General features: G+C 51.7%; 1 protein-coding gene across 2 annotated transcripts in view; it reads right to left on the reverse strand.

Moving 5' to 3' along the window:
- Positions 1 to 19,567, reverse strand: part of ACAD9 (acyl-CoA dehydrogenase family member 9) — a 34,129-nt gene extending 14,562 nt beyond the window's left edge. For both annotated transcript variants that reach the window (XM_054166459.1, XM_054166450.1), the window contains exons 1-9: positions 19,414 to 19,567; positions 17,065 to 17,158; positions 12,802 to 12,903; positions 11,622 to 11,728; positions 9,062 to 9,162; positions 5,214 to 5,292; positions 4,122 to 4,296; positions 1,706 to 1,779; positions 333 to 408 (exon numbers count right to left, since the gene is read on the reverse strand). In XM_054166459.1, coding sequence (XP_054022434.1) covers positions 333 to 408; positions 1,706 to 1,779; positions 4,122 to 4,296; positions 5,214 to 5,292; positions 9,062 to 9,162; positions 11,622 to 11,728; positions 12,802 to 12,903; positions 17,065 to 17,158; positions 19,414 to 19,554 — 949 coding nt within the window. In that variant the 5' untranslated portion in view covers positions 19,555 to 19,567. The remainder of the gene's footprint in view (positions 1 to 332; positions 409 to 1,705; positions 1,780 to 4,121; positions 4,297 to 5,213; positions 5,293 to 9,061; positions 9,163 to 11,621; positions 11,729 to 12,801; positions 12,904 to 17,064; positions 17,159 to 19,413) is intronic.
- Between the last annotated feature and the right edge of the window lie 3,852 nt (positions 19,568 to 23,419).

Consider the following 23,419-nt stretch of genomic DNA (forward strand, 5'->3'; position numbering starts at 1 on the left):
GCCCAGACCATTCTGTGATTCTATAGGCAAGAGAATCCAGGCAAGTTTCTCAGTAAGAACCTTTTCCCTCCCAAGCACTTAGGGGCAGTAATTTTCCAGTGTAAGAAGTGAAAACACTTCAATGTTAAACCACTAAGAGCAAACCTGCAATACAAATCCCTGCTACAAGGTATTTTAGTACTGTGAGGAAGCCAAAGCACAGCACGACTGACAACACAGTGATCTTCTGAGCAGCACTGCAGCTGCTCTCCTGGGTTACCTGCATGGGGCACCTTAGGCTCAGGGCTCTTTTTGCATGGCATCCAGCAGTACAACCCATTTCATTCACCTACCTATCAATTTTTTGATCATTCCAGCAGAAGCACTGCCCATGCTGAACCTTCCACTGTTCAGGATATTCATGGCCACCTGTGAAGAGAGAAGATGGTTTTAGGCAGTGCTGGTGTCACAAAACTGCTCCTTAGGCCATGATGGTTGCTGCTGGCTTGCCTCAGAGCCATGGAATTCTTTGGGTTGGAAAAGACCTCCAAGATGTACTGATACATGAGAGGAGTCCCTCAGGGATCAGTGCTGGGACCAGGCTTAACACCTTTGTGGGTGCCATGGACAGTGGCACTGAGTGCACCCTCAGCAAGTTTGCTGATGACACCAAGCTGTGTGGTGCTGCTGACAGCTGGAGGGAAGGGATCCATCCAGAGGGACCTGGACAGGCTGCAGAGCTGGGGCCATGACAACCTCATGAGGTTCAACAAGACCAAGTGCAGGGTCCTGCAGCTGGACTGGGGCAATCCCAAGCACTGCTATAGGCTGGGCAGGGACTGGCTTGAGAGTAGCCCTGAAGAAAAGGCCTTGGGGATGCTGGGGGAGGAGAAGCTCAACAGGAGCCAGCAGTGAGCACCTGCAGCCCAGAGAGCCAAGCAGAGCCTGGGCTGCAGCAAGAGAAGTGCGGCCAGCAGGGCCAGGGAGGGGATTCTCCCCCTCTCCTCCACTCTGCTGAGACCACAGCTGGAGCTCTGTGTCCAGTGCTGGAGCCTCTGTGCCAGGAAGGATCTGGAGGTGCTGGAAAGTGTCCAGAGAAGGGCCACGAGGATGAGCAGAGGGCTGGAGCTGCTCTGCTGTGAGGACAGACTGAAGGAGTTGGGGTTGCTCAGTTTGGAGAGAAGGCTCTGAGGAGACCTCCTTGTGGCCTTGCAGTATCTGCAGGGGGCTCCAAGAAAGCTGGGGAGGGACTTATAAGGGTGTCAGGGAGTGACAGGACTGGAGGGGATGGAAAAAACAACAACTAGAAATGGGGAGATTGAGATTGGATGTTAGGAAGAAGTTGTTCCCCATGAGGGTGGTGAGAGACTGGCACAGGTTGCCCAGGGAGGTGGTGGAAGCCTCCTGCCTGGAGGTTTTTGCAGCCAGGCTGGCTGTGGCTGTGAGCAACCTGCTGTAGTGTGAGGTGTCCCTGCCCATGGCAGGGGGTTGGAATTGGCTGATCCTTGAGATCCCTTCCAACCCTGACAGTTCTGTGATGCTATCATGGAGTGCAACTATTCTCTAACTCCACCAAGGCTGGGGCTAAACCTCCACTGCTCTTCACTTTTCCAAAGTCCATATGACCAAAAAGGAAACTTCAGTACAAGCAGGAAAAAAGAAAGGGGAAAAAAAAGGCCTCTTTCAGGCTTTTAGAAGTCATCAATAGTCATTCTTCATGGCTTACCTTAAACCCTCCTCCTACTTCTCCAATCACATTCTCTACAGGCACTTTAGTGTTTTCAAAATGTACTTCACAGGCTGAAACACAAAGGGAAGAGCTGCTCAGCTGCTATGTGGAAATCACAGTATCACCGAGGTTGGAAGAGACCTCAAAGATCATCAGGTCTAACCTCTCACCACAGACCTCATGACTAAACCATGGCACCAAGTGCCACATCCAGTCTCCTCCTAAACACCTCCAGGGGTGGTGACTCCACCACCTCCCTGGGCAGCACATCCCAATGGCGAATGACTCTCTCAATGAAGAACTTTCTCCTCACCTCCAGCCTAAACTTCCCCTGGCACAGCTTGAGATTGTGTCCTCTTGTTCTGGTGCTCCTTGCTAGAGAGAAGAGATCAACCCCCTTCTGGCTACAACCTCCCTTCAGGGAGTTGGAGAGAGCAAGAAGGTCTCCCCTGAGCCTCCTCTTCTCCAGGCTAAGCAACCCCAGCTCCCTCAGCCTCTCCTCACAGGGCTGTGCTCCAGACCCCTCCCCACCTTTGTTGCCCTTCTCTGGACACCTTCCAGCATCTCAACATCTTTCCTAAACTGAGGGGCCTAGAACTGGACACAGTACTCAAGGTGTGGCCTAACCAGTGCAGCCTACAGGGGCACAATGACTTCCCTGCTCCTGCTGGCCACACTATTCCTGATGCAGGCCAGGATGCCCTTGGCCTTCTTGGCCACTTGGGCACACTGCTGGCTCATGTTTAGGTGGCTGTCAATCAGCACCCCTAGGTCCCTCTCTGTTTGGCAGCTCTCCAGCCACTCTGACCCCAGCCTGTAGCTCTGCATGGGGTTGCCGTGGCCAAAGTGCAGCCCCTGGCACTTGGATTTGTTGAATGCCATCTGTGCAGCCTGTCCAGGTCCCTCTGCAGAGCTCTCCTACCCTCTAACTGACCAACATCTGTTCCCAACTTGGTGTCATCTGCAAACTTGCTGATGACTGACTCAATGCCCTCATCCAGATCATCAATGAAGATGTTAAAGAGGATGGGGCCCAGCACCGATCCCTGGGGGACACCACTGGTGCAGAAATATTTAAAAGACATCCAGGGCCATGGTTTGCTCTCCTTGTAACAGAGGTGAAGTTTTCCTGAGGCTCTGTGACAGATACCAGTGTTTTGCCAAAGGAGTAAGGACTTGGGGAAAGCCTGCCAGCAATTGCTGATGTGAGGCATTCAAAAGGTAATGAATGCAGGCTGTGGAAGCAGAGGACCAGAGGAGCAGCACTGCAGTCCAAATGATAGATGGTGACAAACTGCAATCATGAGGGAACTTCAGAACCCACAAGAACTTCTTTCTAGACTAAAGCTACTTGTTTGCTAAATTATCTGAGTAACTTCTTTCACTACATAGCTAGGGAAGCTTTACACATGTAGGGAAGAATGGATTTCTTCGTTGAGACTCTGCACTAGGAAGGACTGATAGGACTGATGCCATCCAGAGGGGCTTGGACAGGCTGGAGAGGTGAGCCCATGCCAATCTCATGAAGTTCAACAAGGCCCAGTGCAAGGTCCTGCAGCTGGGTCATGGCAATGCCAATCACAAATCCAGGCTGGAGAGAGAATGGCTTGAGAGCAGCCCTGAGGAGAAAGACTTGGTGCAGTTGGTTGATGAAAAACTCAAGCCATGGTCCCTGGCAGCCCAGCAGGCAGCTGTGTGCTGAGCTGCATTCAAAGCAGGGAGAGCAGCAGTGCAGGGGATTCTGCCCCTCTGCTCTGCTCAGACCCCACCTGCAGTACTGTGTCCAGCTGTGGTGCCCCCAGCCAAAAAAGGACATCAAATTGTTGGAGAGGGGCCAGAGGAGGCCAGAAAGATGATCAGAGGGCTGGAGCACCTTCTCTCTATGGACAGGCTGAGAAAGTTGGGACTGTTCATACTGAAGAAGAGACCTTCAGGGAGACCTTAGAGCAGCCTTCCAGTACCTGAAAGTGGCTACAAGGGAGCTGAGGAGGGACTTTTGACAAGGCCTGGGAGTGACAGGACAAGGGGCAATGGCTTTGAGCTGGAAGAAGGCAGATTCAGACTGGAGTTTAGGAAGAAATTCCTTCCAATGAGGGTGGGGAGACACTGGCACAGGTTGCCCAGGGAGGCTGTGGCTGCCTCCTCCCTGGAGGTGTTCAAGGCCAGGCTGGCTGAGGCCTTGAACAAGCTGAGCTAGTGGGAGGTGTCCCAGCCCATTGCAGATCCAGAGGTCCCTTCCCACCCAAACTACTGCACGAGTCTACAAATCTATGCAGATGGAGGGAAGGAAACACAAAGCTTATCCCGTCTAATGGAACAGATATTGCTTTGTCCCTGAAGGCAGCTGATCCAAAGAAGTGAGACCACCAGAATCTGGAACCAAGTCCTGTCAGCCAGTGGGAGTGGTTCTTACTGTTGGATCCTCGAATGCCCAGCTTGTCCTCAGGCTTCCCATGGGTGACTCCTCCGAAGTCCCGCTCCACGATGAACGCCGTGATTTTGTCTTTGACCTCTCCGTCTTTATCCACCACCTCTGTCCTGGCAAACACTGTGAAAATACTGGCCAGGCCCCCATTTGATATCCACACCTGGTTGGAGAGAGGAAAGGTGTGCAAAACCCACGTTTGTCCTGCTTTTGTGACCACAGCTAAGTGCTTCGGCACAAGACCGGCAAAGGAGAGCGGTGGAAAACTGCTGCTGCCGCCAAAGAGGGCTCTAAAGAGGGCTCTGCTACCGGTCTGGGCTCCTGGGAGTGCACTGCCAAGGAAGAAATGGAGCAACTGCAAGCTACAGGTTGTAACAGACTTGAATGAAATGGAAATCCAAGGGGCATTTTCACAGAAGCCACTTGTGAAGGCTGCAAGGGTGATCCAGACTGCAGGATCCCTTGGCAATGCAGCCCTGCTAAAAACCCCCTAGCTCTCACCTGGCCTGGCATAACAGGAACCTTTCCCACAGGCTGGCTCTCTTCAGATCACCACCACCTCACCAAGAGATCAGGTCTGCAATGTGTTGATGCATCACGTGCTGAATCTCTGCATTTCAAGGTTGGATCTGGCCAGTTTCTTGGAGCAGAAATGCCCCAAGCAGCCCTGTTCCCCATTGCCCATCAAATGCCAGGCTTTCTCTCAGCACTGCCTAGAACACCCACCATGAAGGATGAAGCCAGGGGAAAACCTGGGGTTAGGTTTCTTTCTGCCTGAGCTGTCACTAATGAACCCTCCCTGAAGCTGACCACCACCAGCTGGCAAGACAGAGCAAGACTCAGAGTGGCTTTTGATATCTTTCTTACCAAGAGCTCAGTGAAGGTCATCCCCTGCTCTTCTATTCTCTTTGGCCCTAACCCAGCTGGCTGGCTTTGTGACATGGTCACTCTTGACCAGCTTGGCAACCTCAAAGTTCTGAGGCAGCTGCCAAGCCAGCCTCCTGCTTAGCCAAACTGACTGACTGCAGTGCTGCAGGAGATGAGGCTGCTTAATTTCCATCAACTTCTAACACTGCCAACCTTGGAGCCATTCAGCAGGAAGTATTTCCCATCTTCACTGAGGGTTGCTCTGGTCTGGATGGAGGCAGCATCACTCCCACTGAAAGACAAACAAGTTGTTAATGATTGAAGAGACATGCTTTACAAAACCCAGCCTACACCTTTTCCCTCTGCCTGTCCTCTCCTCCCCATCTACTCTGCCCTGGTGAGGCTGCATCTGCAATCTTGTGTCCAGTTCTGGGCCCCTCAGGCCAAGTACCTCAGGGAACTGCTTGAAAGAGTCCAGCACAGAGCCACAACAATGATGAAGGGAGAGGAACATCTTCCTTATGAGGAGAGCCTGAGGGGGCTGAGGGCTCTGTAGCTTGGAGAGGAGGAGACTAAATAGTGTTGGATGATAGGTTGGACTTGATGATCTCTGAGGTCTTTTCCAACTTGGTTAATTCTATTCTATTCTAAAGGGTGACCTCATTCATCTTCATGGATATCTGCAGGGTGAGTGCCCAGAGGCTGGAGCCAGGCTCTGCTGGGTGCTGCCCAATGCCAGCACAAGGGGCAGTGGTGGAAGCTGAGGCAGAGGAAGCTCCATCTGGACATGAGGAAGCATTTTGCTGAGGGGGTGGCACAAGGGGTACCTGAAGGGGGCTACAGTGGAGCTGAGGAGGGACTTTTGACAAGGGCTGGGAGTGACAGGACAAGGGCCAATGGCTTTGAGCTGGATGAGGGCAGATTGAGACTGGAGTTTAGGACAAAATTCTTTCCAGTGAGGGTGACAGAGCCCTGGCACAGGCTGCCCAGGGGGGTTGTGGAGCCTCCCTCTCTGGAGGTATTCAAGACCCACCTGGATGTGTTCCTGTGTGACCTGCTCTAGGTGACCCTGCTCTGGCAGGGGGGTTGGACTGGATGACCTTTCAAGGTCTCTTCCAGCCCCTAAACATTCTGTGTGAATGTCTACAGATGGATTAAATAGCAGAAAGTATAAATTTCAGGTTTGAACTAACAAGGAAACTTACTAAATGCCAGAGATGTGAAGAATCAGCTTCTACTTAAGTGACCTGAGGGGACATTTCTGCTCATGAGCATGTATGTTAAGCTATGTTGGCCACCTTGTGACTTGGCCAGAACGTTCAGACTGTCACACAAGCAGCTTTTTGGAGCTATAGGAGCACACAATGGAGCTGTCATCCTAAAACACAACCAAGTTTAAAAAGGGAGAGATTTAGGCTAGACAGAAGGAAGAAGCTTTGTAAGCTGACGGTGCTGAGACCCTGGCCCAGGCTGCCCAGAGAGCTGGGAGATGCCCTACCCCAGGAACCACTCCAGGTCAGGTTGCTTGGGGCTCTGACTTCTGGGGGATTGGACTAGATTTGAACTAAAAGAGATTGAGACTGGAGAGAAGGGAGAAATGTTTGACACTGAGGGTAGTGAGACCCTGGCCCAGATCACCCAGAAAGGTGAGAGATGCCCCATCCTTGGTCAGGTTGTTTTGGGCTCTGTGCAATCTGCTCTAGTTGCAGATGTCCCTGCTGACTGCAGGGGGGGCTGGACTGGATGACTTTGAAATGTCTCTTTCAACCTAAAGCCTTCCATGGTTCTGTCTAAGCTGCTCCTCAAACATTCACAGCCTGGTTTTAAACTCTAGGTGAAAAAAGGCTCAAAGAGAAAAGAAAAATAAACATGACAGTGTCTCCCAAGGGGCACAGCAAATCCCTTCCACAGGAGCAAAACCTGGTGAGTTACAAGAAGGCAACCAGAATGCTCCATCCTGTCATGACAAGTTGCCCCCCTCTCCTGACTCACCACCTCTATACTCAATGTAAGAAGTGGCACAGGAGCTCCCCCTTGAAAGGAGCTTCCTCCTCCAGAAATGCCACAAGGGCTCACTTGAGGCTTTCAGCTCAAGACAGTTCCAGTTCTTGGAGCAGCCAGATCTCAGCTGGTTAAGAGTTCTCAGGCAGCTCTAACAACGACAGCTTCTGTGCAGCACAACTCAAGGCTATAAAAAGGCTGAAGTCACTAAGACTGGCAGCCTTTGTAAGCAATGCTGGGCTAAATAAAGATGTTAAAAGAATGGCAGAGGGTGGAGAGCCTTTGCTATTTTCATAGAATCACAATGGGTGGGGCTGGCAATGGCCTCCAAGACCATCTAGTTCCAACCCCCTGCCATGTGCTGGGACACCTTCCGCCAGCCCAGCTTGCTTGAGGCCTCATCCAGCCTGGCCTTCAGCACTTCCAGGCAAGGGGCATCCACAGCCTCCCTGGGCAACCAGTCCCAGTGTCTCCCCACCCTCACTAGAAAGAATTCTTTCCTGAACTCCAGTCTGAACCTGCCCTCTTCCAGCTTTAATCCACTGCCCCTCGTCCTGTCACTCCCAGCCCTTGTCGAAAGTGCCCCCCAGGGCGCCTGAAGCCCCTTCAGGTATTGGAAGGCTGCTCTGAGGTCTCCCCAAAGCCTTCTCTCCCCCAAGCTGTGTGTTACCCCCAGGTGTCATCCATGGATATTTTGTTAAAGTAGCTGAGCTGGCTTAAATGTTACCTGCAACTGGGATGGCTTTTAGAGCATTCAAACTCAGCTCAGGACTTGAACAAAACTCATCTCTGATGGCTGAGAGGTATCTGCCTCCCAGCGAGTGAGCAAGTAACCCCAGTGCTCACTGCAAGGCACTCCAGAATCATGGAGTTGTCAGGGATGGAAGGGACCTCAAGGCTCAGCCAGTTCCAACCCCCCTGCCATGGGCAGGGACACCTCACACTACAGCAGGTTGCTCTCAGCCATATCCAGCCTGGCTGCAAACACCTCCAGGGATGAGGCTTCCACCACCTCCCTGGGCAGCCTGTGCCAGTCTCTCACCACCCTCATGGGCAACAACTTCTTCCTAACATCCAGTCTGAATCTCCCCATTTCCAGTTCTGCTCCATTCCTCCATGTCCTATCCCTCCCTGACACCCTCCAAAGTCCCTCCCCAGCTTTCTTGTAGCCCAATGGAAGGCCACAAGAAAGTCTCCTGGGAGCCTTCTCCTCTCCAGACTGAACAGCCCCAACTCCCTCAGTCTGTCCTCACAGCAGAGCAGCTCCAGACCTCTGCTCATCCTCGTGGCCCTTCTCTGGGCACCTTCCAGCACCTCCAGATCCTTCCTGGCACAGAGGCTCCAGCACTGGACCCAGAGCTCCAGCTGTGGTCTCAGCAGAGTGGAGCACAGGGAGAGAGTCACCTCTCTGGCCCTGCTGCTGACACTCTAGGAGAAAAAGCAGAGTTTCAAACCATAGCTGTGTATGGACAAGCAAAATTCAACTTCAAACCCTCCACTGGTCTCAGTCTTTCAGTGTTTCCTTTACTTCTGCCTATATGGTTTTAAGTAAACTCTGTCCCTTCTGCACCAAGAGAGGCTGCAACATCAGCAACAGTCAGTGGATCAGCATAATAAAGGGACCTGCTGCTGTAAAGAAGCCTTTGCTAACCTCTAAGGAAAGGCCACAATTTCTTCCTCTTTATTTTTGGTAGCTCCTTCCATACAGGCTTCTGTGATTTTGAACAAGAGCTGAGAGCCTCCCAGAAGAGTTGCTGCACTGTTAGTTTAAACACAGCACAAAGGATCCACATCCAGCAAAGCCAGAAACTGAGTGGATCAGTCCCTGGGATGGGAACAACAATGGTTAATGATTTCATGGAGCTGCCACAAGCAGCACACTGGGAAAGGCTGAATTACATGGTTTGAGGTGGGGCTTTGAAAAAGAACACTACAAAAATGAAGCCACAGGCAGCAGGTTAGTTCAGTGTACCAAGCAATCACCACAATGGAGATGAAAGAATAACAGAAAGTCATCATTTTGGTGTTTTCTGAAGCTATTGTGATTACAAACCCAGCACCTTCCAGGCTCAGTGAGACAAAAAGCAGCAATGTGCTCCCCAGATGCCAGCCTAGGCAGGTACTTGGCTTTCTGTTCATCTGTGCCAGCAATGAGGATGCCCTAAACAAAGAAGGGAGAGAAAACTTTTCAGCATCAATCTGTGTCAGGAAGAAGTGAAGCTGACAGCTCAGGAAGCTTAGTTTGCACATGTTGGGGCATAACAAGAGACAGTTTAAGAAACAATGGCCACAATCATTTATCAGACACTAAAATATGTCCAAGCTAACATCACACAGCTGTTCAAATGCCCTTAGGAAATGGGTGTTGGGACTCCCCTTTCTAGGGTATTGATGCTGTCAGTGAAGGCTTAACTGCTGCTCTGACACAGTCCTGCCTTGACCATTTTTCATACCTTCATCACCATCACATTCTAATACAATCCCCAGGCTCCTGATCAGAGCACAGAACACACCATCTCCTCAGGTTCCAAAGGATTTCATTACACAGGCTTTCAACAACTCCCTGCCAGAGACCACTTCTTTATCTCTGCCTCATTTGGGTGTTGTACAGCTGGTTTCTCACAAGGGACAAATACAGCACAAGAAATCCATACTGAGGGTAAATAACCAGAGGTTAAATAGCTAAGACTCAACAACATTAGGATTAACCCCAGCTGACCCAGGCTGGCCACAGCAGGAGGGTCACACTCTGCAACAACACTCCCCACAAGACTGCTCTTCACAAACCAGCTCAGCTCTCTAGCCCTGTTCTGCAGACAAGGAAATTTGAGGTAAGGTAAGCAACGAACACATATTTTGGGGGTATAAATATCCAATTCTGAGCCTGGTCTGCTCCATTCAGGAAGACCTTTTTCTTGTTAGAATGAATTTACTGCTGCTTCAAGCTTCAGACTGATTCCACCTACCCACCACTAAAAAGCAAACACCTAAAGCTATTACATAGAAGCACAGAATAGTTTGGCTTGGAATGGGCCTTAAAGATCATCTAGTTCCAACCTCTTACACTACACATTTCCCACTAGCCCAGGTTGTTCAAGGTCTCATCCAGCCTGAACACCTCCAGGGAGGGAGCAGCCACAACCTCCCTGGGCAGCCTGTTCCAGTGTCTCCCCACCCCCACTAGAAACAGTTTCTTCCTCATCTCCAGTCTAATCTCCCCTCTTCCAGCTGAAAGCCACTGCCCCTTGTTCAAGCACTCCAAGCCCTTGCAAAATGTCCCTCCCCAGCTTTCTTACAGGCTTGCTCTAGCACACTGCCCCTGAAGAAGTTCTTTCCTACCTCCCCCAATATCCAGCCTCATTCAGCTACAAAAAGCTGCACCCTTCTGCACTGCCTGCATGGTTCCCTCCCCACCCTCCCTAACTTTAGTCCTCCTGATGTTTCAATATTTATTCTTAAGACAGATCAAATTTGCTCAAGTTAAAGAAAAACCAACTGAGATCCCCCAAGGTGTTTTTTTTTCTTTCCCCTAAGTCTTGTCATCTGGTTGTTACCAGTAACTTTTGGACTACTTCATACTGCATGCTGGTGCAGCACTGAGCAGAGGTTGCTGGGAATGCCAGCGACCAACCTGATGTCAAAGTTGCACCTGACTTCTACTTCACCTGGACTTAGAAGCACAGAGCTGTTTTGGTTGGGAAAGCCCTTTCAGATCACCCAGCCCAACCATTCTCCAAGGCTACCAAGGCTGGGGCTCAATCATGGCCCTCAGCACCACAGCTCTGCCTCTTGGAAACGCCTCCAGGGGTGGGGATTCAACCCCTGGACAGCCTGTGCCAGGCTTTGAGAACCTTTTCAGGGAAGAAGTTTCTTCTAATGTCCAACCTAACCCTCCCCAGTGCAAGGTGAGGCCATTTCCTATCATTCTATTGCTTTTTCCTTGGGAAAAAGGGACCAACCCCCACCTGGCTCCAGCCTCCTTTCAGGGAGCTGTAGAGAGCAATGAGGTATCCCCTCAGCCTCCTCTTCTCCAGACTAAACTACCCCAGTTCCCTCAGCTGCTCCTCCCCAGCCCTGTTCTCCAGACCCTTCCCCAGCTTCATTGCCCTTCTCTAGACCTGCTCCAGTCTCTCAAGGTCCTTCTTGGAGTGAGGGGCCCAAAAGTGAACCCAGTACTCAAGGTGTGGCCTCACCAGTGCTTGACAGCAGGGCTACAATCCCTGCCCTGCTCCTGCTGGCAACACCATTGCTGATCCAGGTCAGGATGCTGGAGGCCTTCTTGGCCAATTGAGCACACACTGGCTCATGCTCAGCTCTCAACCAGCACCCCCAGGGCTTTCTTTGCTGGGCAGTTTCTAGCAACTCTTCTGTAATCCTGAAGTATTCAGGAGGTGGTTGTGACCCAAGTGCAGGAGGCCAGCACCTGTCCTTGGTGACCCTCCTCCTGTCGACCCAGCCTGTCCAGGTCCCTCTAAAAGCCTCCCAACCCTCCAGCAGAGCACCACTCCCTCCCAGCTCAGCGTCATCTGCAGCTGTTAGTTTTTACACCCACAGCCCACAGTGCACCAGGCCTCCCCTCCCCTCTGTGCAGAGCTTCTTGCCATGAAAGAGCAGCTTTACCTTCAGGCCAATGGCTTGGTGAGCTGCCAGAGTGACTGCAATGGCTCCATCTAGAGAAGTGATTTCTCCCAGCCGTGCGTACATGGTGTTGGACAGACCAAGGCCACCTGGGACAAACAACAGGCTTTCATCCCATGTAAGTTGCTGTTCCCTCCCCAGAATCCCTTTCCAGTACAAACAAACCCCATGAAGAACAGAAGACACTTGACTGGAGAGGGTCTCAGCACAGAGGAGATATAAGCTGTCCACACAGCAGCACCACACTGGTGCAGTGTGCCAGAAGAATTCCCTGGGCGGGGTGAGAGGCCTTGAGCACAGCCCTGGGAGGAGAGGCTGAGGGAGCTGGGGTTGCTTAGCCTGGAGAAGAGGAGGCTCAGGGGAGACCTCATTGCTCTCTCCAACTCCCTGAAGGGAGGTTGTAGCCAGGTGGGGGTTGGTCTCTTCTCCCAGGCAACCAGCACCAGAACAAGGGGAGACAGTCTCAAGCTGTGCCAGGGGAGGCTCAGGCTGGAGGTGAGGAGAAAGTTCTTCACTGAGAGAGTTGTTAGCCATTGGAATGTGCTGCCCAGGGAGGTGGTGGAGTCACCATCCCTGGAGGTGTTCAAGAGGGGATTGGATGTGACACTTGGTGCCATGGTTTAGTCATGAGGTCTGTGGTGAGAGGTTGGACTTGATGATCTTTGAGGTCTATTCCAACCTGGTTGATTCTGTGAATAAGCAGGAGCTGTGCTGCATCTCCTCCTAGGCAGGGAGCAGATGCCTGTGTCCAAGCAAGCCTGCACACACAACCAGCACAGCACCAAGTGCCACATCCAATCTCCTCCTGAACTTTACTTAAACAGGCTGTAGTCTGGACCCAGTGTAGTTTTAGGACTCCTTAACATGAACTGAAGTCCCACTGAATGTCCTGCTCTGCTGCATCCAGAAAAAAACAGGAACAAGAAGGAAAGTGCTATGCCAGGAGGAATTTACACCACCTAATATTAGTTCCTCAACTCAGGAGTCCAAGGTAGGAGTATGCAGAGCTCCCTACACAGCCAGCAGGCATTCCTGGCATCCACATGACAGGGAGGAAGCCTCAGCTCCTAATTTTGGCATCCAAGTCCAATGTCTGCACAGGGAATAGTAGAGACACATTTTTGCAAGGGCCTAGGGTACTCCTTTGTGATCATTCACTCACCATACTCCTCTGGAATCTGCATGCCAAAGAGACCCAGCTCCTTCAGGCCTTCTAAAGTCTCAGGTGGGATTTTTGCATCTTGATCAATCTTCTTCGAGTCCACTACAAACACAGAAGGGTTTAGAGGTCAGAATTGTGGGGTTTAGTGCACAAACCCATCCCTGGGGCCACAGTGCTTTCAAATCATTGCATGTAAGAGCTGGCTGAGGTAGGATCCCTAACCTAGCAACCAGTCTGAGAGACCAGACCCAAAGAACTGACATACCTGACACAAAAAGGGGCTGCTAGAGAATCCCTTCCCTCCCTGCTGGAGTCACAGAATCATAGAATCAATAAGGTTGGAAAAGACCTCAGAGATCATCAAGTCCAACCTCTCACCCAACACCTCATGACAACTAAACCATGGCTCCAAGTGCTACATCCAATTCCCTCTTGAACACCTCCAGTGATGACGACTCCACCACCTCCCTGGGCAGCACATCCCAAGGGCCAATCTCTCTTGCTGGGAAGAACTTTCTCCTCACTTCCAGCCTAAACCTCCCCTGGCACAGCTTCAGACTGTGTCCTCTTGTTCTGGTGCTGCCTGCCTGGGAGAAGAGACCAACCCCCACCTGGCTCCAACCTCCCTTCAGGTAGTTGTAGACAGCAATGAGGTCACCCCTGAGCCTTCTCTTCTCCAGGCTAAGCAACCCCAGCTCCCTCAGCCTCTCCTCCCAGGGCTGTGCTCCAGACCCCTCCCCAGCCTCGCTGCCCTTCTCTGGACACCTTCCAGGAGCTCAACATCTTTCCTAAACTGAGGTAGTCTTCTGAAGCACCATTAGAAAAGCCACAATACTTGCACCAGACACACACATGCTTCTCAGCCCTAACTTCAAGACAATGCCTCTTCTCAGGCTCTAGCCTGATCACAGAGAGACAGAATCATGAAGAGCCTTGGGTGGAAAGGACCATTAAAGGCCATCTAGTCCAACCCTGCTGCAGTCAGCAGGAACAAAACAACCTTCCTGAATGTCCTCTTTGCCTCCCTTCCCTCAGGCTTGGAAGCGTCTTGACCCCAAACTGGCTTCTGCAAGATTAATAGCACGGTGGGTGGGTTGGAGGGCTGTTTGCCACAGCCTATCACCCCAATCCACCCCCTCAAACCATCCACCCCCCTGCAAAAGGCAAAAATGATGATTTTTTTAGCCCATGGATGACATTGCCTTAAACAATTCATCAGGAAGTCCCAATTTTGTTTCTGCAGAGCAATGCTCTGCTTAGGCAGCCACCTTTATTACACCATCAGCCAAACACAGAGGCAGCTGGAAGGTCCCAGGCATACTGATGATGGTTGTCAACTCATGACAGAAGAAGGCAAAGGTCTGGGAGGTGTGAAAAGTCTGAGAGTTGTTTAATTCCCTCAGGCATTTCTAGGAGGACAGGTTGTGCTTGTGCTCCTTGGCAAATGTCATGACTGGGCTAAGGGAAGCGGCTTCCAAAGACTTTCTCTCTGAGCTAGGTCTAGGTTGTGGCTGAATGACCCAAATGTGTATCAATCAGTTAATTCAGAAATCTTCCTCTTATGAGTTATTCAACTTCCTGGGGGATTACAGGAGCTGTTCTGTACTTCAGTGGTGAAAACAACCAAGAGTTGTGTTAAGCAGCTCAGGAAAGCTGTATGCTGCAGCAAAAGCACCACAAGCCATCTTTCCAGAGAGCACACAAGATAAGGAACTCTACAAAAGCAGTGTTGCTTCCATGGTGGGGTTGCAAGGGACCTCTGGACATCATCCAGTCCAACCTCCCTGCTAAAGCAGAGCACCCACAGCAGCTTGCCCAGGAGCACAATGCCCAGTGGGGGTTTGGAATCTCCCCAGAGAAGGAGACTCCACAACCTCTCCGGGCAGCCTCCAGCACCCTCACACCACAAGGGTTCCAGTTTGTGCCCACTGGCTCTTGTCCTGTCACTGGGCACCACTGACAAGAGCCTGGCTCCAGCCTCTTGCCTCCCACCCTACAGCTCTTGCTGAGCATTGCTCAGATCCCCTCTGGGGCTGCTCTTCTCCAGGCTCAGCAGCCCCAAGGCTCTCAGCCTTTCTTCCTCACAGAGCTGCTCCAGGCCCCTCAGCACCTTTGCAGCCTGTGCTGCACTCTCTCCAGTAGTTTCCTGCCTCTCTCGAACTGGGGAGGCTAGAACTGGACCCAGCACTCCAGCTGGGACTTCACTAGGGCAGAGTTTCCTAAAGAAACGTGGAGGAGGCTGCAACTTCTATATAAAACACAACAGAGGGAAGCAAATAACCATTCTGAAGCTTTTCTAACAGAAGCTGTTCATAAATAAAACTCATTTTACAAAAGACTTGATGTTCCCCTGTGCCAATTTCTTAGCTACACAGTATCAGACACACACTTGTGGTGTGCCACCAGCTGTCCTGGGAAGGGAAGGTGGTTTTCATAGCATCACAGAATTGTCAGGCTTGGAAGAGACCTCAAGGCTCAGCCAGCTCCAAGCCCCCTGCCATGGGCAGGGACACCTCACACTACAGCAGGTTGCTCACAGCCACATCCAGCCTGGCTGCAAAAACCTCCAGGCAGGAGGCTTCCACCACCTCCCTGGGCAGCCTGTGCCAGTCTCTCACCACCCTCATGGGGAAGAGCTTCTCCTGCTAACATCCAATCTGAATCTCCTCTCCTCTAGCTTCTCCTCCACTCTGCCCATACAGACCTAGCTGTGCTGTCTGGACACTGTGAGGCTTCATAATAACCTTGCTGAGGTGAATTTCCTTACCCAGTGCCAATCAGATCAAGTTTCTAACTGCTCAAGGGTGCTCTCCTATCCTATTTTCACCACACTAAGTTACCCTGAATAACTCAACAGAAAGTTGTGACTTCAAACAAAGATGACCAATTTCCAGCTTAATACTGTAATGTGGTATTTTTATCACTCCCATAAAGAGCAGGTTTTTCACTCACTAAATAATGCTCCTCAAGAGAGCAGAGGATTAACAAATGCAGGCTGCACAAATTCTCAATGTGCCCTCAGTGAGCAGCACTGCAATTGTACACTTAACATTACCTGGGTCTCAGAAACTGTGATGTGTGACAATCACAAGGTTCTTCAGGCTCCTGCAGAGTTTGGCAGGCAAGGCCTAGTATCAGAGCCAGCAGGAAATCCCAGAGGATATTGTATAAACTGCCTCAGAAATGGCTGGCTGTAAAAAAAACCCACTTTTGACAAGTGCTCTAGAATTGGCTTGTCTGTTGCACCAGGAGTAGCAGAAACACCCTGTAACCCCAGCTGGAATGCACAGGGCTGGAATATGACTTCCCCAAACAAAATTACCACCCTGAAGCTAAGAAAAAGAGATAGAAACCAATGCTTCTGATTTCTCACAGCTGCTCACTGAGACAGTTCTAAAGAGCTCTGCTGCATTTTTGCTCAAACCACTTTCAGCCCAGTTAAAAAGCTTCAGAAAAAGCTCACAGCATGTGAAGCTGTAAATAACATTATTCAGCTGAGCTAAATCCCACTTCAAATCCTCCCTCTGCCCCAGAATTCTTTTGCTTTTCTTTGCTGTTGCTGGTTTTATTTGATTGTTGGCTTTTGTGTGTGTGTGTGTGTGTTTGGGGATTTCTTAATTGTTTTGAAGATTTATTTCTTCTCACCAGCATCCAAATACTCCATGTAAGAAAACCCCTAACACACCTACAGAACTAGCAGCATTGTTGTCTGCAAAGACACAAAAAAATAGAAAAATACAATAGGACAGGACAGGATAGAATTAACCAGGTTGGAAGGGACCTCCAAAGCTCATCCAGTCCAACCCCTCTGCAGTCAGCAGGGACATCCTCAACTAGATCAGGTTGCCCTGAGCCCTATGCAGCCTCACCTTGAATATCTCCGGGGATGGGGCCCCAAGCACCTCCCCATGCAATCTCTTCCACTGTTCAAGTAACCTCATAGTAAAGAACTTGTTCCTCACATCCAATCTGTCTGCTCTGCTCTAGTTTGAAGCCACTGGCCCTTGTCCTGTCCCTGCAGGCCTTTGCAAACAGTCTCTCTCCATCCTTCTTGTAGCCCCCTTCAGGCTGCTATTAGGTCTCCCCAGAGCCTTCTCTTCTCCAGGCTGAAAACCCTCTCAGCCTGGCCTCAGAGCAGAGCTGCTCCAACCCCCTGATCATTTTCATTGGTATTTGAAATATAATAATCCTGCTCATGTGCTGTAGTTAAATCATTTTGCAATCACTGAATCACCTGCATGAATAAGGAAGCAAGAGCTGTACCTTCTTCACTGAAGAACTTTTCCACAGGTCCTACAAACTGGTTGATCTCGTTCAGCTCCTCATTGGTGATTTCTGGGTATGGAAAAACTTCTTCCTGAAAGAGGAGGCAAAAATGTTCAGCAAAACAGCCTTCCCTGATGAAAACCACAGGGCTCAGCTTTACTACAGACTGAAACAGCAGAAGGGTTTAACTGAAAGCCAGACACAGCAGGGAGAAATTAACAGGTTTTAAGGCCTACAAGGACAGGGCAAGCCTGAATTTTGGCAACATAATCCCACTCCAGGGTTAAAAAGAGTTAATTTTCATTTGTATCACAATCAGTTCACTGCTGAGTTGTGTTTTCAAAGCTCAGCCTACAAAGGCTGGACCTTGGAAACACACAGCACCTGCATCACGTCACAAAGGTCAGCGAGTCCACACTGCTCCTCACCATCGCTGTTATCTTGGTCATAGGTCGTGCTGCTTCCAGTTTATCAGGCTTGAATAAATAAACTCCCCCAAGCAAATAATTAAAGGTCACATGAGAAGCAGGCTTCTATTTTTATCATCTTTTCCTCCTTGCAAGCACAAGAGCCAACCTCTGCCCAAACCAGCTTGTGCGTGACAGGCTGGAAAAGAGTCACGTCGGCCCCAAAACCTCAGGGCCTGGTGAATGCTGGTTTCACAACACTCTTGGATTGAAATCTGAGAGGGGGAAGAAGAAAAAGCCTCACACAAAGAGAGATTTAATGTGATGGAATCTGATTGCTGACACAAAATTGCACTTGGCAAGGTCTGTGGGGGAGACTTTGTCGTTCAGCTCATTTCAGTGGATTCAAGTGGTTCTTTTTTTCCCTTCTTATTTAACCTTGTAACCTCTGACAAGGCACAGCCTCTGACAATCCCAACCCCAGGTTAACAAATCCTGCTTCAATCCACTGCTGTATCTCAAATTCAGAACTACCTTGTGCAACAGCATCTCAAGGCACAGCAAGAACTTAAGAGAAGCACAGAATCAATAAGGTTGGAAAAGACTCCAGAGATCACCAAGTCCCACCTGTCCCCCAACACCTCCTGACAACTAAACCATGGCTCCAAGTGCCACATCCAATCACCTCTTAAAGACCTCACTCTTTCCCATTAAAAACTACAAAAGATTAGATACAGCCTTGCTCCTTGAAGCAAACAGAGAATCAAGTGGCACAAGTTTGGTGGAATGCTGCTGAGGCCCAGAGCTCAGGGTAAACAGAAACTGCTGTTCCTGCAAGGCAATCTGCTAGGCTTGCCAGAACAGGAGACTGCGGTTGAAGGAAGCTCCTCAGATGCTGGCTGTTCTTGAGCAATAAACATGACATCCTGCATTTTGTGTGCACAGGGCATGTAGGTGGGTTTGTTTAACCCAGCTTCAGCAGAGAGGCCAGCTGAAAACCCCTGAGAGCCAGCAGGCCTGGACTGCAATGGGGAGCTGCAGCTGTTAGTAGAACTGCCTTCAGCAGATTGCACAGCAATGCCTTGCTTACTCCCTTCTGCTGGAGGGTAGGGAGGCTTCCCAGAGGGACCTGGACAGGCTGGATCGATGGGAGGAGGGTCACCAAGTGCCAGGTCCTGTACTAGGATGACAACAGCTCCATGAATGCTCCAGGCTTGGGGAACAGTGGCTGGAAACCTCCCAGCAGAAAAGGAGTTAGGGTGTGGGTCAGTGGCAGCTGAACTCAGTGTGTGACCAGCATCTTGGCATGGATCAGCAATAGTGTGGCTAGCAGGAGCAGGGAAGGCATTGCCCCCTGTACTGGGCCCTGGTAAGACCACACCGCAAGGACTGGGCTGTATTGGGTCCCTCACTCCAAGAAGGAACTTGAGGTGCTGGAGCAGGGTCTCTTCTCCCGAGAAACAAGTGACAGAAGGAGAGGGAACGTCCTCAAGCTGCACCCCTACCAGCAAGGCTGCCCAGGGCAGTCCCCAGCCCCGAAGGGGTTTCACGCAGCCCTGCAGAGGTGGTGCTGAGGGAGAGGGTTTAGCGGTGACCTGGGTTAATGGTTGGCCTCGGTAACCCTAATGGCCTCTCCCAACCGGAACGACTCCACGGTTCGGCGCAGCAGGTGCGGGGCCAAAGCAGGGCTCAGCGCACTGCAGTTAGCCCGGGACAGCTGCGCCCCAGGCAGCAGACACCCGCAGTCCCCGAGCCCACCAGCACTCCCCGAGCTCCCCCGCACCGCAGCCGCCACCGCTCGGCTAACGAGCGGCTGCTAATCCCAACACCGGCGCACCGCTGTCAGCTGCGGCTCGGCACCGCCGCTCCTCTGCCAGGGTCCCGCTCGGCTTCCCTCCGAGCGCCACAAGCCTACCCCCACGCCCGGCGGGCCCCTCACCTTCCGCACCGACCCCAGGAAGAGCTCCTTGGCGAAGGCGCGGCGGGGCGCGGCGGTGCGCAGGTGGCGGCGGGCGGGAAGGCCGCGGGCAGCCGGCAGAGCGGAGCGCAGGGCGCGCAGCACCGCCGCGCTCAGCGCCATGGCCGCCGCCTCTCCCCGCGCGCGGCTGGCGTCACGCGCGCGACGCGCGCTTCCCTTCCCGTCAGCCCCCGCGGGAGGGGGCGGGGGCAGGGAGCTGCTGTCCGCCCACCCCTGGCGCCGGGGCGGGGCGGGGCGGGGCGGGGCGGGGCTGCGCAGCCTCAAGGCCGCCGAGGCTTTCGCTGTGCCTCCGTGCAGCTCAGGCTGGGTGCCTGCTGTTGCTGCCACACGGGTGTCCCGAGGGTCCAGCCCAGGAGGTGGACATAGGAAACAGCCTATTTCACACCCATAATACCCTGCGCCCTATAAATCCAGCTGCAGGCTTTTCCTGTTTCTTCCCTCTCTGCTCCCCTGGGGATGCAGCCTGAGACCAGCCTAGCAGTGGGGGGGGGAAGAAAGAGCTCTGGGGGTTTTGGGTAGACCCTCCGGTGGGGAGAAGGGAAGTGTTGGGAGGCTTTTGGGTGTGCTGTAAGGGAGACTCTATGCTTTAGGTTTCTTTTGTCACTGTGCTTTGTAGCTTCTGGACAACACTTGCTGCTTTTCCATTAAAACTTTTCATCACTTCTGCAGTCCATTTGTGTGATGAGTGTCATTCTTCGGTCCCTTTCAGGGGCAAGGGAGGATCTGCCTGGCCTCAAACCAGGCCAGGCTGGGTAGCGTGGGCAGGAGTATGCTGTGCCTCAGTAATGCCAAGGTCTGCCCCGAGAGCCATCCGCAAGGGCAGGTCAAGTGGAGGGGGCCAAGCTCTTTCCAGTGGTGCACAGTAATAAGGTGAAGAACACCAGGTTCAAGCTTGAACACAGTAGATTTCAGCTAAACATGAGGAGAAACTTCTTCACAGGGTGACAGAGCCCTGGAGCAGGCTGCCCAGAGAGCTTGTGGAGTCTCTGGAGACTTTCCAACCCCACCTAGCTGCATTCCTGTGCAGACTGTCCTGGGAGATGCTGCTGTGGCAGGGGGGTTGGACTGGATGATCTTTGGAGGTCCCTTCCAACCTCTGATGTACTGTAATGCCCGCAGACCGCACACCCAGCAATGCCCTGCCAGTTACAGCCCTTGGCACTGGCAAAGAATTAGCACAGCAATAGAGCCGCTCGGCGCTAGCGGCGCTCCCGGTTCCATGGCCCCGGCGAGCCCTGATCCCGCCCCGGGGACGTGCTTCAAGTTTGGCAGCAGCCCAGAGACCTGCACTGCACCCTGTGAGGGGGCTGGCACTGCAGGAGCCCCTCTCCATCCTCCACCAGCGCTACGTCTAGTGATCACCTGCAGTAGCTACAGAAAAACAGAGACCTGGACAGGGCGACAAAAACCCTTTTGGAGCACACAGGAGGTCTCTGAATTGCTTCCCTGAGCCAACTCCAAAGCAGCGCTGCAAGCCAGCAGAGGGAACAGGCCAACTCACCAGAGACAAGGGAGAATGGCTTCATCCCCTGTTCAGATCTGGTTGATGTGCTAGGTAACCACCACGAAATCTCCAGCAAAACCTGACTCCTAATCTGTGTGTCTCTGGAATTAGGGGGAGGATTACACCAGCCCTCACCACTTCACCTGTGCAGCCGGTTTCATAGACGATTAAGTGCCAAAGACAAAACACCAGGACTGTGACCAGAGGTAATGACTGCATTGAGGATGTTCAGATTTCTGTTTCTCCTTGGCTTTCATCTGCCTATGCCTTTGAAGCAGTTTCTTGTTTCATTAAAAACCCCAAGTGTCAGCACCACGCTGGATTACTGAGCTGGTTACCTAAATACCAACACCTGGTTAGGAAACACACACTGCTCTGATGCTCTACAAGAGGTCACTTTGCAGGTTACTTCTGACACCACCCCGGTACCCTGTTCCACTCTGCACTCAGGTAGGAGTGCTCACTAACCATTTGTACTCAAAAGAATGCTAGAGATCATTTATACAAGGGTACAATTAATTGGTTTGAACTATTTCTTTCAAGTCCTTTAAAGGCTGTCTTGACTCCTTGTCCTGCTGCCCTTCATTCTTCAGCTGCCCTCATTTTGGGTTGGTGAATCATAGAATTGTTAGGGTTGGAAGGGATCAGCCAGTTCCAACCCCCCAGCCATGGCCAGGGACACCTCACACTACAGCAGGTTGCTCACAGCCACATCCAGACTGGCTGCAAAAACCCCCAGGGATGAGGCTTCCACCACCTCCCTGGGCAACCTGTGCCAGTCTCTCACTACCCTCATGGGGAACAACTTCTTCCTAACATCTAATCTGAATCTAACCATTTCTAGTTTTGTTCCATTCCCCCCAGTTCTATCACTCCCTGACACCCTCAAAAGTCCCTCCCCAGCTCTCTTGTAGGTCGCCTTAAGATACTGGAAGGTCACAAGAAGGTCTCCTGGGAGCCTTCTCTTCTCCAGACTGCACAACACCAACTCTCTCAGTCTGTCTTCATAGGAAAGGAGCTTCAGACCTCTGCTCATCCTCATGGTCCTTCTCTGGTATGTTCCAGCACCTCCAAATCCTTCTTGTAATAGAGGCTCCAGAACTGGACACAGAGCCTCCAGGTGTGGTCTCACCAGAGCGGAGCAGAGGGGGAGAATCACCTCCCTCAACCTCCTGGCTATGGTTCTCTTGCTGCAGCCCAGGATGAGATTGGCTTTCTGGGCTGCAAGTGCTCACTGCTGGCCCATGTGGAGCTTCTCATCCACCAGCACCCCCAGGTCCTTTTCTTCAGGGCTGCTCTCAAGCCAGTCCCTGCCCAGCCTATATTGGTGCCTAGGATTGCTCTGACCCAGCTGCAGGACCTTGCATCTGGGTCATGAAGAGCCCTTCAGAATGGTGGTGATTTAATGAAAGAGCATTTAACAAAAGAATGAGTACTAAAAGTAAACACAGGCCTAATGAACTGATTTGCTTTGCTTGTTTATTTGCTTACTTCACTTTTGACTTGTAAAATGTAAATCCTTTAATCCTTTTGGCAGGAGATTTGAACACATCCAAGTGCCAGGTTCTACACATTGGCCACAGCAACCCCAGGCAGTGCTACAAGCTGGGGTCAGAGTGGCTGAGAACAGCCAGGCAGAGAGGGACCTGGGGGTACTGGCTGACAGCAGCAGAACAGGAGCCACCAGTGTGCCCAGGTGGCCAAGAAGGCCAAGGGCCTTTCCAGGTCCCTCTGCAGAGCTCTCCTATCCTGTAACAGATCATCTGCAAATGTACTGATGATGGACTCAATCCCCTTGTCCAGATCATCAATAAAGATATTGAACAGGATGGGGCCCAGCATAACCAGAGTGATAACATTGCTGTCTCTGCTTGTATCTATAGCTGGTTGATGGTATGGATAGTCTGCTCTGCTGCTCAGCCTTTTGACACTGGGCTAACTGAGCAGGCCTTCCAACCTGATGTCACTGAGAGGGAACCTTTCTGGCACAGTGGTGAAATGAGAGTGCTGAAGGCAGCGTGCCACACCAGTGCCACAACCCACAAGTGGTGGTAGCTAGACATCTCCCAGGGGTCAGAAGTGTGGGCCCAGTGGCATCCTCCCCAGGCTACCTACACAAAGGACACCAGTGCTAGAGCTGAGGCTATCCTCTACTGAGACAGGTCAGGCTGGTTGTGGTCAGTACAAAGGAAGATGATCTGAAAACTTTAAAGAAGGAATCAACAAAGAGCACAGTTAGAAGCCTGCTTAAGAACATGATCCCAAGAGTGAAAACAAGGCTGGGCAGTTGGGAAAGAGCAGGAACAAAATGCCTCATCAGGAAGTTCAAAGGAACTGGAGCAGCAGCCAGGATGCTCCACCCTGCTCATTCAGTCACTGAGCATGAGAAAGGCACTGTGAGCACATCCCAAAGGAACACCTGGGGCCTTCCAGTGCAGAACGAATCACATGGTGGTAGCACAT

This window comes from Dryobates pubescens, chromosome 1 (assembly GCF_014839835.1).
Source record: "Dryobates pubescens isolate bDryPub1 chromosome 1, bDryPub1.pri, whole genome shotgun sequence".
Classification (NCBI taxonomy): Eukaryota; Metazoa; Chordata; class Aves; order Piciformes; family Picidae; genus Dryobates; species Dryobates pubescens.